The sequence below is a fragment of the Paralichthys olivaceus genome, chromosome 13 (genome assembly GCF_024713975.1).
Source record: "Paralichthys olivaceus isolate ysfri-2021 chromosome 13, ASM2471397v2, whole genome shotgun sequence".
Classification (NCBI taxonomy): domain Eukaryota; kingdom Metazoa; phylum Chordata; class Actinopteri; order Pleuronectiformes; family Paralichthyidae; genus Paralichthys; species Paralichthys olivaceus.
The window spans coordinates 17,820,044-17,837,872 of NC_091105.1; the positions used below are offsets into that span (position 1 = coordinate 17,820,044).

The following is a 17,829-nucleotide window of genomic DNA, read 5'->3' on the forward strand; positions in this document are numbered from 1 at the left end:
AAGTGAGTTTTGAGGGATGATTTAAAAACAGGGATGTCTTCCTCAGGGTAGAGGCTATGACGGCACAGGTCTTGTCACCCTGGGTTTGTGGCCTGGATTTATCGGAAACTCTCAGGCTATGGGCTGGTGAGCACCGATTTAGAGGCTCAGTCAAGTAACTCGGTGTCAAACCAGGGCCTTAAAATTAAAACACTACTTTCAAGTCAATTCTAAGGCAGCCAATAAAAGGATGATGGTAGATCACCCACCAGTCATACCCAGCTCCTCAGGTCTGTCTCTGTGCCATGAGTATGAATGTGATCAATATTTAAATGTTTTGAATAAATGTGAATGGGTCAATGTGCCCTGTAAAGCGCTAAATAAATGCATTCCACTATTCATATTGTAATAAATTGAAATTGTCCTTTCACTAAATCTTTTAGGTCTGATTTAGATTTTTTGGATATGGATTTATGTAACGCTCTTAGCGACAACAACACACACACATTCGTACAGCACTATATGTTGCATTGTTTCTTCACACACTGCCAGCACAGCCATTAGTGGCAAATATGCGGGTTCAGCATCTTATACAAGGACACTGCAGCACGCTGACTGCAGAGCCAGTGATCGAACCACTGACCATCTGGTTAGTGGATGACTCGCTCTACCTCCTTAATTTAAATACAACTTAAGGCTCAATTTGACTTATTTAACCAGTATGCAAACACAGAGGAGGTTAAATAGAGCAAAGACCACATGGTGCCACTTAATATTAAACTGTACAGTCAGACATCAGACTGAAATGTCAGTAATACTACAAATCTCTTGAGCAGATGTCATGTCGGGTGGAATTTCTTTCAAACCATCTCCTGACAAATTCCTCACTTCAACTTTAGTTTTTTATGATATTGGCGGCGTCCACAGAGCGAGGGCTGTGTGAGCCTTCATCTCTGATGAGTCAGGCTAGGAATATCGTTTGTAAATTCAAGTTTGTCCCTCATCATTCAAACTCTTTTGTTTTATTTTTGCTGTCCATGAGATCATGTGATTGTGAGAAATGATAAACCTGCATGTTCGAACTTTTGATCCGCACATTGATTGCTGGTATTTTCGGTCAAATTAGGCGTACAGACATTTTAAAGCATTCCCACTTAGCAAAATTGTTATGGGTTGAATCTGGCCCACGTCCCACACATCCCACATCCAGCCCACATACTGTATGTCTTCTCCTGTTTCCCAGATCTGGGCCACATGTAAGCCATAGCAATACCACATGTCAACCAAATGTGGCCAAAATTAGTTTTATTGCTATTTGGGTGCCCCCCCCCCCCCCCATCCCCTTTTTCACAAGGCCCTGTCTCCCTACATTAAACATTTGATTTTTATTTTTATTTTCATTATCAGCCAGTATGTGTTGACAGTTGATTCTGTTATGTTTGTGATGTTGCTTTGTTTCCAGGTATGTGGAGTCAGATCAGCAGGTCGATCAGGGAGAGTGACAACAGGTTTGCATGATCAGGGCTCAGAGAGAGGAGGGGCTGGGCAGACTCAAGGTGACAGAGAATGGGTGAAGTGTGCTGCATTAGATCACATTTTAATCAACCTATTTAATTAATCTTCAGTATTTGTGCAGACAGATGGAGTTGTGAGGTCAACAGTAACCCAGAGTCCAAACTTGGTCTTGTCTTGAGTGTGGTTTCTGTTTGTCTTCCTGTTCAGCTCAACTTATACTTACCAGAGCAGGTGGTAGGTTCCAGGCAGGTGAGGCTATAAAGTCAAATGCAAGTCAGTAGTGGAGGGGGAAGAGAGGAGTTGTGAGGCTGTAGAGTTGTCTAGTTTTGTGCTAGTTTTCTTTCTTTTGTTTTGTTGCATTTCCCAGGGATCTTTTTGTTGAATTCACCTTTTACCAAATAGGCCACCAAATGTTCATACCCTTCTAGAACACTGCAGGTTTGCCAAGAAAGGCCCATGTGGGATTTGGTATATTTGGGTCACATTTGCTAGTTTACAAGTGGGCAACTTAAAGGACCAGTGTGTAAGATTTAGGTCAAAGGGAACTATTGGCAGAAATTTAATGTAGAATAATCCTCATGATGTTTTCATTAGTTCATTTCATCTAAATTGTATGAATTGTAGTTTTCTTTACCCCAGAAAAGGCCCTTTATATTGAAATACTTTATATTTACATTGAGGGGACCCTCTCTACAGAGGCTGCCATGTTTTCTACATTAGTCCAAACTGGACAAACTAAACACCTTTTGAGTTTTATGACAATTACCATAGTTTCTTTTTCATGTTTGGAAGGAGAGGGTGAGGGGTGTTCAGCTGCAACATGCAACTTCAACACTAGATATCATAAAATTATACACACTGTACCTTTAAGGCTTACATCTGTTTTGTTTGGGCAAGTTGTTTTTGGCACCTTCCAGATCAGTGCCAGTTGGTGGGCAGTAACGGGCAGCTGCAGTAAACCCCACTCAGCTGTACCACTTCCCTATTCCTGCCTTCTTAAGCTACTCAAAAGGCAGAGACAGTGTCCCTCAGACCATCAGAAAATTATACATTCCCTTTCTTAAAATCTACTGGTTGGCATCACACACTCCTGCAAGGCCGCCTGGTTTAAAGAGTTAGAATACACTGCAGACAGTGACAGCATTGTGTGCAGTGTGTGCAGGTCAACTTCTATCACAAACAGAGAGTCTCTTCTTGAAAGAGACGGCCCCTTTTTTCTGCTTTCACCTGCTTTCATTTGGCCTCATGTTCTTATTCATGCAGATGTATGATCATATGACCAGCCGGTCTTCATTCAGAAGTGCTTTCTTGTTCAAATATGTGGACGGTCAAATACCAATGATTTTCCAAATGAGTTTTTTCTTTTTTATTTGAGGATTTTAATAATGTTTCATGATTGATAAAAACTTTTGTGACATGCCTATATGACATTATTTTAATAACCCTAAACATAATTTAAATCAGCTCAATTTCTAGTTTTCCGAATAGCTGAAATGAAAGCCGTGGGCTTATAATCGATCATTTTTAACAGCCTGTTGTGTTTGACAGCTCTGTTCATATCATAACATCTTCCCTGAAATGGTTCCAACGTCCCTGAGTGTGACTGTACACATCTGAATCTAGTCCAACAAATAATACATTTTGGTAAAATTGGTTGTCATGCTTTTAATATTTGACATTCTTTGAAATAGACTTTATTATTAGTCATATACACACACAGCGAAGTTGTTATGGCCCCGATTTGGCCCACATGGAATGATGGCACTTGGGCAGTCCGCTCCTGTTTGCCAGATCTGGGCCACCAGTAAGCCATAGCAGTACTGCTATTTGGGCCACATTGACCGTTCAGCACATGAGCCACTTTAAGTTTACATCCAGATTACACCTTGGTGAGAACACTGGATGTTAAAAGGCTCACATTGGGATATTGGCAACATTAATTATTATTATAATAAGTGGGCTCATGTGTATTTGATCGGCTCTATCTAAACCAATTTTAGTTTTACCGGTAAAAAAATTATAATATTTACCAAGAAAAGCGTTTTCTGTTACTCCTTTATTGTCGATCAATGTTCAATTCCAGTGTCTTGTTTTGGGAAATGTGAATACAAATAAAGATTTAATCTTCCTGGCAGCATACAACTCTTACAACTTCCATCTAGTGGAGCTTGAGATGCAAAACCTGTGGCAACCTGTGATCTTTGTATCAGTCCCCTGCTGAAAATTAAGCACTTATGTCAATAACTTCATCAGCTGAAAATGACTCTGTGTGTTGGTGCAGGTAAATGACCGCCTGGACAGGTACTGCTGTGGTTTCACACCTGATCCGGCAGAAGTCTGCGTGGAGAACCTGCTGCACGCTAAGTGTCACAACACCAAGGAGCTGCAGCTAGTTCACATCCTGGTATGTAACATAAACAGGACTAATGTCATTTTAACTCCAATTACATTTCTATTGTGCCAAAATGCAACATGGCCTTTGCTGTTTTCTTTTGATTTGTAGTTCAAAGAATAATAAAAAATCCAAGGACACGTTTACTGATCTGTGATTGATGTCTTGGTTAGAAATGAAATGCATCTTTTTTCTCCGAGGACAAATTGTTGTTCAGTTACTATCAAATCATTATTCACAATGTCAGTGGGGGTACAAAAAAAGATGTTTGCCGCAGCTGACTTGTTTGTTTTTGTTGCAAAACATTTTTTTGCTGCCATTCTTCCATGGAAACACATTTATTTCAATGATACAATGAGAAGCACACAGTATACTCCCTGCAGTGTATTCTTCAAAGCCAGCAAATAAGCTTTTAGGCTGGCAGATGTTTCTGAGGAGAGATTGTGTTACTGTACATGTGATTTGTAATATTAGCTACTAGAGCTGCTGAATCCATAAATATTGTTCATGGTAGCTACTGTCATAGTTTCATATTCTCATAATCATTATTTTGTGATTTCAAATTAATATCTCACATACATGAATATTGCATTAAACCAATTGTTGACATTTTAATATGTTGAATCTCTTGAGTTTAATTTTGTAAACACCACAGTGATGCCAGGAAGCATCAAAAACTTGTTATTTCTGATTTCCCTTTAACATACTCTCGGTTACAATGTGATCTGTTTAACAAAATGAACAAATTGTGAATTTAAGAGGACAAATGACTATTTTGTGCACATCTTACTTTGAAAGGATGATTTGTTGATTCACATTTTGTCTCATTTAGTATAAAAAGGTAAATGAAATTTAATTTTATCAGATCATTTGCATTTATTCCTCTTAATAATACTTATATTAATAATACTTGTATACATATTCCATTCAGTTTGCTTGATTTCTGTCAGGATGGAGAAAGAAAATAGAAATATGGTAAATGGTCTGAATTGTGCTGCACTTTTCTGGTCTTGTTGACCACTCAGTTAACACACACATTCATACAGTGTATTTATGCACAGCACTTTCTCTATCACACATCACTCATACACTGCTGGCACGGCTGTCAGGGGCAACTCTGGATTCTGTATCTTGCCCAAGGAAACTTTAGCATGGGGAAAACTGGGATCAGCAGACAACCAGCTCTATTCCCTGAACCACAGCCCCCCCCCCCTTTTGAATCGAAATTATAAATTAAACAGTACATGTATGTGTGTGTTCTCAGGTGAGGAAGGCAGATCCCTCCAGACTGGTGTTCATAGACAACGCCGGCAGACCACAGCAGTCCACCGACAACCTCAACTTCAGACTGGTTGAAGGCATTGATGAGTGAGTACTTCGTCTCAGTGCAGGAGAATACAAATTTCAGATTTTATAAAATAAAATTTCATACTGCCACCTAGGCTCAGTTAATCACACCAGACAGGATGACGAACACTTACAGTTTTGTCTCACAGCTGGCAAAAACTCTGATGTACGGACATGTTTCACGAGATAATAGAACACATCTAACAGCACATTTCCCTGGTGAACAGCTTTCAAATCAGCAGCACAGAAACGTCCACTGAAGCTTGTTAGGGGTTTGTTGCAATGTCCGTCTGATTAGATTAGTGTGCGCTCAATTAGCCTGCTATTCAATGTGCTGAATGAATCAGGTCTGATAGAAATTCCCTTTTGTCTGTCACTTAGGATTATGAAGCTGCTTCATAAAATGCTCTTACACATCTCAATCCTGAAAATGAAACTGCTCGTTCATTGTGGGAACTGTTCCCTATGAATTTGTAAGGTCTCAACCTTACCATGTAAATTAAATAATGTTATGTTATGAAATGGTATGAAAAGTGTTTTCCACAGATTAATCCATATTACTTGTATCTCGGAATCTGTGTTTATGAATCTGGTTCAGGGTTAAACTTAGATTTCATATGATGTTTGCATGACCTGAAGATGAGTCATTCAAAGTTACTGTGCACTGAATCAGCAGCTTGTTTGAGTCATAACAACAACTTTGAAAGGGAGGTTTGAACAGATTGAATGTAAGCGTGTGACAGGGTTCTGCATGTAAAAGTTCCTTTTCTGCATAGACAATGTGAAGAGCTCCCATGTGCATTGCAAGGACTGATTGAACATGCAGTCTTTTGGATACAGTACAAAAAAAGAATCTGCAAGTAAATGCACATCGATACATTTTGTGTCATAAAAGGTTTTATGGATAAATGTGCTCAGTATATGTGCTCTGGATGCTCATGGTCGCCAGAGGATGAGCTTGTAATGTTTCCTGGGAAAATCTTCACTCCATTTATTCTGTTTCATTTAAATATACTGACGGTATTAAAAAGCTCCCAGAGGAAGGACCTTTATTTAACCTCAGCCAGATTTAAATGACTCACTGAGACAAACATTTGATCTTAAATCGTAAAGATCTTCTTTCAATGTGCTGTAGACATAAACTGCATGAATACTATTACTATATTCCCACTTCTGGTCAGGCAGAAAGTTAAATTAAAAACTCGTCTTGTAATCGTGTCTTTTCTGTACTTATCACCAGTTACCGACACTAAAATAGACCAAACTTAATGCCGTTTGCTGTTTGTCTTGTCAGGTTTCCAGAAAAAGCAGTGTCAGTGCTACAGTCTGGCTGCCTGGAGAGTCTTCTTCTGCGCTCCCTTTACACAGACAGGGAATTCTGGGACAGCCAAGGTGGGGTTAGCGGCCTCAGGCCTCTCATCCACATGGTGCAGCAGAGAGGGAAGATTCTCCTCCAGCACATCAGGGACAGAAAGCTCCAGCTAAAGAGAGACCTGTGAGCTGAGCTGACCGGACTGCAGCAGAAACTTAACACAGGCTTCATGCTGATGAGCTCAAGCGGATCAAAAAAGATCGTTCTGCAGCAAAAGGAGCAAACACGACTCACAGGAGCACATTGGACAAGCTGGGATGTAAAAGAAATATTGGGGGTTTCAAAAATATTCACGCTGAAAATCACATTTAAAACACAGGAGTTGTGATATTGTTCCAGCAGGGGCACGATAAGACACAATACAAGTGTACTGGTGCAGTGTGTATCTGTTACGTATAAGCCAAGGACTGAGTGTATTCTGTTATCTGAAGAAAAAGGACATCACCATTTATCATCTCAACTCACTGAGTTTTACTGTTTTCCTCTGGTGCTGTTTTGTTTGCTAACCTTCATTATCCCTTGTTATTTCAGCAGGCTGCTGTCAGACCTCTGTGCATCTATCAGAGAACAGTGACATCTGTTGCTTGACTTGACAATAATTCAATTGGCCTTTGCAACAGTTTCTTAGTAGACAGAAAAAAATACATCAAATATAAACGATTTAAGTGCACAGCTTCAAACTCTAGAGGGGGCCAGTGAGAGCAGCAAAAGCAGAGACATTAACAAATGTTGAGTTTTTTCCACTTTTAAGTAAACCACCAAGTCTGCAGTCAATAGCCTAGATAAAAGGATTGCTGCTCTTTTATTGTCTTTAAGGTTCAGTGTGTAGAATTGAGTGATTTCTAGAGATGAAGTTTCATGTTGCAGCTGAATACTCCTCATATGACCCTCCCCTTCTCAACATGAGAGAGAACCTGTGGTGAGCTTCAGTTGTCATGAAAACTCAAAAGGTTTTAGTTTGTCCAGTTTGGACGAGAGTAAAAAAACATGGCAGCCTCCACAGAGAGGACCGATATAAAGGATTAAATATAAAGAGCCCAGTCTATGGTAAAGAAAACAATTCATACAATTTAGATGATTACACACCAGTAAAAATCCCTTTCATCTAAATCTCACACTCTGGACCTTTAAATAAGTTATCTACATTTATTATTAGTTTTTCATGAGAATAAGTCTGCAGTCGTAATTGATAATACATATTTAATAAACCAATCCTCTGCTGATCAAGTGGTTAGAGAATAATGGACTAATAATGGACTCCTGCTGGAGGAGTACAAACACCATCCATTAGCTAATGGCAGAACTGATCTGTAAAGAATTGATAGATAATTTATTAACCATCAATAAAGCTGTTAGTTACAGATTATGAGCCCTTTAAAAAGAGTGCCTTATGAGAAAGTGGTACTAACATTACAGCTAAGCAGATGTGGATTGTGTGGCAGAAAAAACATGACTACAAATCACAGTGAAGTCACAGAATGTTCAAAGTATTTTAACATCAAAAATGTGTCTTTAGAGGAAAAACAATTGTTATTCATGCTGCACACAAATAACTACATGATTCTGCCGTGGTAACACAATCAAAGTAAAGGTGTGTCTGTGCGTCGTGTTTATTCGGCATAAAGCTAAATATACACAGGCGCTCATGTACAAAGCATCTCATTCACGCTAATCTTTCAATCATCTGTACCAAATGAAATGCCCCTGCAGCTCTGTCTGTTGCTATGAGATGCTTGTCATCTCTTGTCTTCTTTCAGCCTTCCATCTACTCTCAGTAACATCTCACCGAATGTCCCCTCGCAGCAGGGAAATGTGAGACGAATTATTCCCGTGCTGCTCCCTTTGCTGAATTTTGTTCAAGAAATTCAGAGAAGAAAACCCCATCTTTTTTGTCTTTTGATATTTTCCAGAGGGCCAGCAGCAGATCAATTTGGATGTCTGTTTTGTGAGATTAGCTTCTCTGCTTTTAATCAAGGGATTAAAAACGTCTGTCAGCGAATAGCTTCTGGACTGGATCCTGGAAGCCTTTTGATAAAACTGGGCCTGTACATATATATATTTTTTTCAAAATGGCCCTCGCACAGTGTTGAACAACAGCCGTACATAGAACTGCAAGATGAAAGAAAAGGGATTAAAACTGGGTGAACATCTAATTTCCTTAGGGAAGACAAGAGCCGAGGCTTTTTTTATTTGAGCGACACATTTCTGACACTCAACTGTCACAACAGTTTTTTTTTTTTTTTTGGGGTCTTGTGAAAAGCAGATGACATCACTTGAAGTGGTGTTCTGCATTACTAGCTGATTTATTATTCCACTCATATTGGAGGTTCATGCATTAATGACATTTTCCATGGCTCCCTCTTTCATCACTGAATAAATGGCTCTAATGAGAAACAGTTCAAATGTGTGATCCTCTCTTTATCTCCACTTGATCTCACTTACATTAGATATTTTGCTCGTCAAACAGGGTTTCATTTGCATACATTTTTATGAAGGACTCAGACATACATTATGAAACCTGAGGCAGGTTCAGAACGGAATTATATTTTGAGTTGAAACAAAAATGTCAACCAAAATTATCTTATGTAGATGAGTACAAATACAACATGCAGGGGTGTCAGGCTGATTCTGATGCCAGTAGAGAATCATTCACTCCAGTGTCTTTTTTCTAGCGTGGTTTGTGTGGTTGCCATGCTCACTCAGCAATTAGAGGGGCATGTTGGAAAAAGTTCAACCATCATTGCAGCAGCAATCTCTGTGAATTCATGACTGCAGTGGTAGTGACTGAAATAGGGGTGATTAAAAAAGCACTGCGTGACTCCGAGCTCGGTCAATAACACCCTCAAAAATACAGGAGTGACCTGAGTGTTCAGTCCTGGTTATCATGACAAGAGAATAGATAGTAATCCTCTTTTTTATGTCCTTTAATATTCAACACAGTGCTCCCCAATATAGTCAGTTTTTCTAATGGTGGATTGTATGATCATTGTGCAGTAAAACTACTGTGATGATCATGAATCATCCCAGAGGTTAATGATGAAGTATGTGTGTCCCTCTTTGCTGTGTGTGCGTGTGTGTGTGCGTGTGTGTGTGCGTGTGTGTGTGCGTGTGCGTGTGTGTGTGTGTGTGTGTGTGTGTGTGTGTGTGTGTGTGTGTGTGTGTGTGTGTGTGTGTGTGTGTGTGTGTGTGTGTGTGTCAGACAGGTAAAGAGAATGTGACGCAGACAGATACGGACATCAGATCGCAAACATAAATGATAAGTAACCCATGACTCATCCATTACAGCTATCATCATGGAGCAGTATGTGAAGGTCATTATGTGGTGCAGAGGAAAACAATAGAGGATAATAAGAGGCAGAGCCGAGCCTCAGGTCTGCTGATGTGAATCACAGACCTGCTCTCTGGGAAAAGGAGGACATGACGCTAATGAGGATGTATTTCCTCATTTGCATAGTGAATCGTTTAGATTTACATGAGCTTCATTTTCAATGCTCTGGGTATATCCAAGCTTAGAATTAAAAAAAAAAAATCTTCATCACCTTTCATCATCTGACCACAGATAAAGTCACAGTTTAATATACACAACACAATTTGAAAGCCAGCCCTAATCAATGACTATTTAACACAGAAGCTGCTGGAACCATTAGTATTAACTCACATTGGCTCACTCTAGTAATCAATAAATTGCAATTTCATGAAATCATGAATCATATTTTTTTTCATGCCGTTATTGACAGGTGCACTGCTGCATGATGTGAATTTACACACAAGCTAAAAGATGTAGAGATTCTAGATCATAGGTTAATTATAGAACACAAATATTTTTTTATTTGATGACACTATGTAGTTTGTACATATATATGTGTTTCTTTGGACAAGTCTTAAATTAAATATAGAGAATTAGAACAATATCATCTTTGTCAGCGTTAGCAAACTAGTATAAGTGTGAAGTGGCTGAATGCCATTAGCTGCCAAATGTAGGTAATGGATCCATATATGCTGTTTGACCTTGAAATACAGCCCAATGCTCTAATCAAGCCACTTTTGGCAGTATTACTTTCTTATGCTTATTTTATGCTTATTTTATTCTCATTCCTATTGATATTTACTATTTGACACTGCTCTGCATTTCTCAGCAAAGACTTTATATTTTAATTATATTTACAATAGAGTTATCATTTAATTCAGTTGTTACCTGTGTTTTAAGACTTAGTTCTTTGTTGTTTTATTCACTGTTTTCTATTCTATTGTATATTGTTGCTACTGAAGTGTCTTTGGGATCAAAAAAGTCTTATCTTATCTTTCATCAAATGGCTGCCATGGGAAAATGGTGAATTGGAGCACTTCTCTAGCAGTGTGCTCAGTGCTGGCTTTGGGTTACTTACTTGTATCATTCCCATAGTGTTCACTCTTTTTTCACTGTCAAAGTGTCTGAGCATTGAGGTTATACTTAGTGTTCCGGTGTGTGTTCTACTGGATTATAATATAGTTGGGTTTCTAAAATCACAATTACAATAATTAAGTTTTAAGCTTCTTTCTCACTATTAACCAACAACCAATTGGGGGGCGAAATCAATGGGCGAAATTTGACGATGTGATAAGAACTGAAATTATGTTGGCTCTTGTGCTTTTGGAGGACATAATTAGTGTGATGGAAAGAAAGGAAGTGAATCTATGTCAAAGTCTCATCCAGAGAATGTAGCTCTCATACAGATTTTAATTTCAACCCCAATCCCTCTGTCCCTGATAACTGCTCCGATCATACATCACACTTTAAACTGTGGTATATGACTGCTGCAGGCCGCCTGCAATTATAAGTATATTTACACAATTAATGTCTGTGCCCATCAACAAATAATGATGATGTTTTCAAAGCGAGCCATGAATAAAGCCTGTAGCAGAGAGCTCTAATCATGGAGCAGAAGAAGTAGATCAGGGACAGGTCAATGCCTCAAGCCGCTGCTCTACTGCTTTGTTTACTTATCTCTTCTCCTCTCAGCCGGTCTGAGCTCTACGTTTTAAGCACTAAATCCTGAATACGGCAGATTTAGAATATGATAGGACACGTTCTAACAAGCTTTGGTGAACAGATTTTAACAGGACATATTCTTATATCTTGCAGTTGTGTAAATGCCTCTAACGCTGATGAGCTGCATTGAGACTGATCACATTCGGTCTGCTCAACATCAGCAGGATAGCGTTGTCATTGTTAGCACATTAGCATGATGAGATTACCTTTTTGCTCAATGCATAGATGTGCTTGAGCCACACAGAACGTCCAGCATGGCTGTAGATGCATGGGTCAGCATTACAAGCATTTTGTCGTCAATAGTATGTGTGGAGTCCTATATTAACATGCCACTAGCTATTGGCCTTGCTGTGAGTGTATCATCATGTGTGTGCGTGATGCACATCAGCTTTCTGTGTGCACATTCTCAGCTGTTCACATCTGTACAGGTGAAACAATATTCTTTAGTCCTGTTGCTTCACTGTTCTTTCACATCTTCATCACAAATATGAAGCTGTGACTTTGATCAAACTAGTCTCCTTACACTCTTACTGACTTAGACTAGGTAAGGCCTCAACCCTGAGCAGCATTTTAACTGAAGAACATTTGAACTTTGGATCTTCATTTGGTTTGGTATTGTAAACTGTATTCTGTCCTCCTGAGTCAGATAGTCTGCTTCCATTTGCACAGGCCATGTACTTTAACATGGTCAGTACAGCGTCCAGCACTTCAGGGGGGGAGAATGGATTTTGGAATGAGAAAGGAAATTACACCCTTGATTGCCCACACATTATTAACCATCAACCATAGAGGCCTCACTCATGTCTCAAAACAGATCAATTGATCAGTTGCCATCAACTAAAAGTAGACAGTACTACTGTGGGTCAGAACAGAACCATGTGAGGAAAGAGGAGTCGTCCTTCGTCTTCAGGATCTCGGACACACTCTGTGTCACCCACTATGCTTGCACTTAACATTCCTTTTTACTATAAGTCTATACAAACCCACAGCCTCCATTCTGATAATAGCATTTTGCTAAAAACAGCTTAGTGCTTGGGAACCACTGATGCGGAAGACAAGGATACACAGCAGGAGAAATCCTTTTTTTCCAGTCACTGAACTTTGTCTCAGTCCACTCTCTCTTCTCACTACTTGCTCATTAGCCCTTTCCCTGTGGAAAGTATTAACTAATGTTGGTGGAGTTACAGGATGTGAGCCACACAAATAAATTGAGTTGATAGAAACCAGTTGGAGGCTTCAGCTGTTTCCTGCCTCAAAATTAGTCAGCATCCTCCCAAGAGATTTACCATGAAACATTAGAAATTACAGAAAAGAGGTTTTAGTATTCATTTGGGCTAGAAAAAAATTATATCACAATAACACCAACTTAAATACACCATCTTTATCCCCTAATGCAGACTGCATGCAATCAGCAGCAGCTTTAGCTCATTGCTGTCAGGCTGCAGTGAGGATTATGTGCTCCAACATTCATGTGAGCACACAGTGTGATCCTTTGATAGAATGCTGCTGCTGCTGCTGCTACTGTGAAGATTCACATGAAGGAGAGTGCTCTCTCTGTGGCCCCCTGTCAGTTCTTCACAGGTGAGCATCATAGCCGCACATTAGCCCCCTGCCTGCCACATATTAACCACACGCCAGCCTGCAGGACTGACCTACAGGACAGACCCACTGGATACCACTGCTACAGTGACTGCTTATGGTGGTTTGCATTGCACTGTAGGCATGTAGATCATGTGTTTCTACATCTAAGTAATAAGTTGTTATGTTTGGATGCTGTTGAATTTGCAAAGAAAAGGAAAAGTGCAGGACTCAGGACAGAGTAACGTCTTTCCATTTGGCAATTTGTTGCTGCATTTAGGCAAACAGGATGTGTTTGTGTTAACATGTAGATGATATGCCTTACGTTATGTCCACAGCAAAGCCCCCATGTGGAGACACACTAACAGCATGTGACCCCTTTGACATGACTAAGTCATTTGATCTGTACTTACCATGACAAATATTGATCAGTACAGCTTTAAAGAGTAATGAAGTACTACCTTCTGGTCTGTCCCCTCCTCCTACATGCATTATAAATTCAGACGATGATCACATTAACCTTCCAGCTAATAAAGTGCTATAGTATAGAACAGTGTTATAAATGAATATAGATTAATCAATAACTGACTGCAACAGTGCATGAGAATAATGCTGAACACTCTCATGGTGTGATGTGCAAAACTTGTTAACGACACCACAAGAATAATAATTCTGTCATTTCTGCTCTGCATTTTCCTATTCCCTTGATAAAGATGATACCTGTGGTCTTTAAGAAAATTTGGTAGCAGATACATTTTTCTCATCTGACAATTTTCATCACTTGAGCTAAGTCCATGGTTAGAAAAACATTGAAACCATCACATCTCTTTGGTTTGCAAACAGGCCTATGAATAATGGAAATAAGCGTCTCTTCCTGTGGAACGGAGGCTGCTATGTGACATGAAGTCACCCTGGTTTGTCTGCTTTGGTTTCAGAGTCCTGGCTATTGTTGCTTGAGGAGCTGCCAACGACACTGGCACAGCTGATGCTCCTGACTGATCCTGTGTCTCTGGCATGGCAGCCTGTCAACCACTGACTTCACTGTTTCCTTTGAGCTGCTAAAGACAGACCTCACAACTTGCACTGATGTGTACGCATGTGTATGAAGAGAACAAATCTGTAACTTCCATGAATAACTTTATTTTTACAGTAACTGACTGTGGCAATCGAACAATTTTCTAGTTATCTCATTCTTTTGATTAAGACTGTAATTTCATATCGCTGGCAGCAGCAGCACAATCGCAGCTTTCTGACAGTTGGCTAGTAAAAGATCATTCAGTCTGTCTTGTTTGAGGTGGACGCAGAAGATGTGTGAGTGTTTGATAAAGAAAATAATTTGATGTTAACAACACAAGTATCTACAACGTGATTCTAAGCAGACACTTGCATGCACTTTTCAGGAATCAACCTTTTAAAAATTCTGTGCAAAAATCTGAACATTTTTGTAAATTTTTGGTAACTCTGGAATATAAGTACAGATGCTCTCTGATTAGACAGTTAAAGCTGCTGAGTGTTGAGATTGTATGGCAGTAAATTAAATACATTTCAAAGTGTATGACATATTGACTATTGCTGTACAAGACGCCCATTTTTGTTCTGTCACTTTTAATAACATACAATCAATGTGTCTAATAATACTAATTCCTTTGCTTCTAATAATGTCAGTTGTTTCATTGACCTCGGACCTACTCCCAGTCCCTGGGATTTAATTCTGCCCTCATTGGTTGTCATGACTGCGGTTGTTTGTCTGTGGTAGATGTGTTTTTCTTGCATGGTGCAAATTGGCCTATTGTTGAGTGATGTATGTAAACAGGTCTGAGCCAGTGGGAGGCTGTGATTGGTGGACTGAGGGGAGACCTATAGCAGCTGATTGGGATAGTGGTAGTAGTACTAAATTTAAATCAACAATGGTTTGTGCTTGTTTTTGTTTCCAGTCACTGTTTCCTTCACTTTTTCATCTGTCACCTGATATATGCTCTGTGGTCACTTTTTAGAGAACTGTGACTGTGAAGTTCATGACAGTCCAGCCAGTTGGTGAAATATTTCAATTTGGTTGGATACCTGATCAACCAAGCAACATCAACACCTTATAAACCCACACAGGAAGCATGGTTTAAACGGATGGACTTCAATTCAACAGACTCACACTCATACAGCCCAGAGAATGAACCCTTGAACCTATTTGAGCTCTCTGTGACAGTTTCACCTGTGGCACCCTCAAGCCAGAGAATCAGCTTTACACACAGTTATCTAGTGAACAGGTGCTGCAGTGGTTGGCACCGTTCTGGGTTTAAATCTTAGTTGAGCCAACATGCAGCCAGTTTCTGCGTATCCTCCCAGTGAATATCTCTCTTTCTATTTTATATGTCAGCCTGCCTTGTCAGTGGGCAGATTGCATTTATGTTTCCAATAGGATAAACCATTTTCATTCAATAACTGACCAAATTCCTCTTAGCTAAAAGCATCCTTCTTCTCACATGATTCCTAACATTTATTTTCCACCCAACCAAGTGATTCTATGCATCGAATAGGCTGAGGTAATAACTCTAGCCACCCAGGGGTGTAATTAACTGAGTGATTTCTCCCAATTTTATTTCCTTCTGACAGTCTACTGAGAAAAGTGAATTATTTACTGCATATGAAAAGAACATCATGATGTCAGAGAAGGTATCAATCATTAGAAATTACAACAGAGCAAGGTACTCTCCCGTGTAGTAAAATATTCAAGCAGAACAGGTCATACATGCAGAGGTGCTTTATATAAATTGAAATATTCATGGAAGCCTGGCATTCGACAAGGTTGAAAATATATATTATTCTTTAGTGCCCATTATTAGGACTAATTTCTGTATGACAAGAGATATTAGAGGTATGGATTTTCTGGGGGGTTTTGTGTCTCTTCTCAAAGAAAAGCATTTTTTTAACTCTCACACTGCACTCCTCATCGTGTGTGTGTGTGTGTGTGTGTGTGCTAATGTTACACCACCTTGTGTTTTATTTATGCTGTTGTCTCTGTACTGGCTTGCCTGGATCAGAGAGTAAAATGGATGGATGGAAAGTTCTCAGAAGAAATATGAAAAACTGACACATGACAGAAACATGGTGACTACATTACATCAGGAGAAGCCGGAAGAATCCAGCAGACAAATAGGTCAAATATCAGGAATTACAGAGAAAGAAAAGGAAGAGAGCAGCTGCTGCAGAGCAGCTTTCTCCAGAGTCATCCATCCCCATGAAGAGGTGATGCCAGAGCTCACAGGAAACTGTCTCAAAATGACTGTTGGGATATGACAGATTGTCTCCACCTGTCAGCGCCAAGGCTGAAATCACTAAAACAGCACGACAAGCCAATCAGAGTGAAAAGCATTCATCAGGGTTCGTCTGACATGAGAGCAGCAGCCTCCATGTTAAAATGAGCTCTGACCATCAGGGCACCACAGGCTTTCTCCTTCAACATCCCCTAGATGTGAAGTAGTTTCATTATAAAGGTTACATCTGAGTGAAATGTTCAAAAAATAGAATTAATTTTTTTCATTCTCTATGCCAATAAAGTGAAAAATGTTTCCTTTATGAAGTCAGTGGCTTAGCCGTACACACTCTGCCCTCCACAATCCCCTAAAGTCACCTCACGCTTCTTACACAGATCATAGAGGAGCAAAGAAAAAAAAACAGAGCTACCAGTCATGGTTCAAAGCACTGACTTATATATATTTATATGCGTGTGCTTAAGAGACAGAGAGATAAAGTGAGTGATGAAAGAAGAAAGGGAGAGAGTCAATGAGGCGCAACCCTGACTTCAAACACATACAGATTAACCTTGTACCCTTCCTCACAGCAGCACGGGGTTTCTGTGAAAAGCCAGAAACCCATCAGTGAGTCCAAGCTCTCTTTTGGAAGATCGTGATGGGGAAACAGCAATGTTGTCTGAATACAAAGCATATACAGAACAAAACTTCCCTTATATACTGTAAGTTACTTCTTCCAGCTCCAAGGGTTCAGGCCTGATTTATCATGATGTGTACATGATATGAACACGGTAAGAAAAAAGACAGAGACAAAATATTTGGAATTGTCAAGATGTAAATAGAGCTGCTTCATTGATGAGTTCAACTGAGTTAGCTGGTTGTTTTTTTTCAAATTCTAATAAAATATCCAACATTAACCGAATTAACTGTATGTTTCCACCCCTAAGATCAATGAAAACAATAGGATATTAAAATCTGACCTCTGACATATCATTTAAACACAAGGCAGAGAGGAGAGGTGTAGGAGAGTTTTGGGGAAATGCAGTTGTGAGCTTAGGCATGATGCAGGGAGCTGTAGCTTCTCCTTCTGCATTAGGCCTGTGCAGAAACACAAAACCCAAGAGTCCGACTGTCTGAAGTGTTTCTTGTTGTGATCTCACATAGATGATCTGTTTGCTGTCTGGAAGGAGTGGGCTGGGAAATAAATACAGTCCACACAAGTTCTTAAAGGGATCTTTTGGCAGGAATTTAATATAAAATAATCCTAGTGATGTTTTCACTGGTGTGTTTCATCTAAATTGTACAAACAGTTGTTTTTATTTACCTTTTTATATTCAAATACTTATATTTACATTGGAAGCGGGTCCTCTCT

The 17,829-nt window shown here is 39.5% G+C and overlaps 1 protein-coding gene across 1 annotated transcript in view; it reads left to right on the top strand.

Moving 5' to 3' along the window:
• The window catches only part of gask1a (golgi associated kinase 1A), a 29,283-nt gene extending 22,414 nt beyond the window's left edge, over positions 1 to 6,869 (top strand). Inside the window, exons 4-6 of the mRNA XM_069537626.1 lie at positions 3,776 to 3,898; positions 5,151 to 5,254; positions 6,528 to 6,869. Coding sequence (XP_069393727.1) covers positions 3,776 to 3,898; positions 5,151 to 5,254; positions 6,528 to 6,732 — 432 coding nt within the window. The 3' untranslated portion in view covers positions 6,733 to 6,869. The remainder of the gene's footprint in view (positions 1 to 3,775; positions 3,899 to 5,150; positions 5,255 to 6,527) is intronic.
• The last annotated feature ends 10,960 nt before the right edge of the window (positions 6,870 to 17,829 follow it).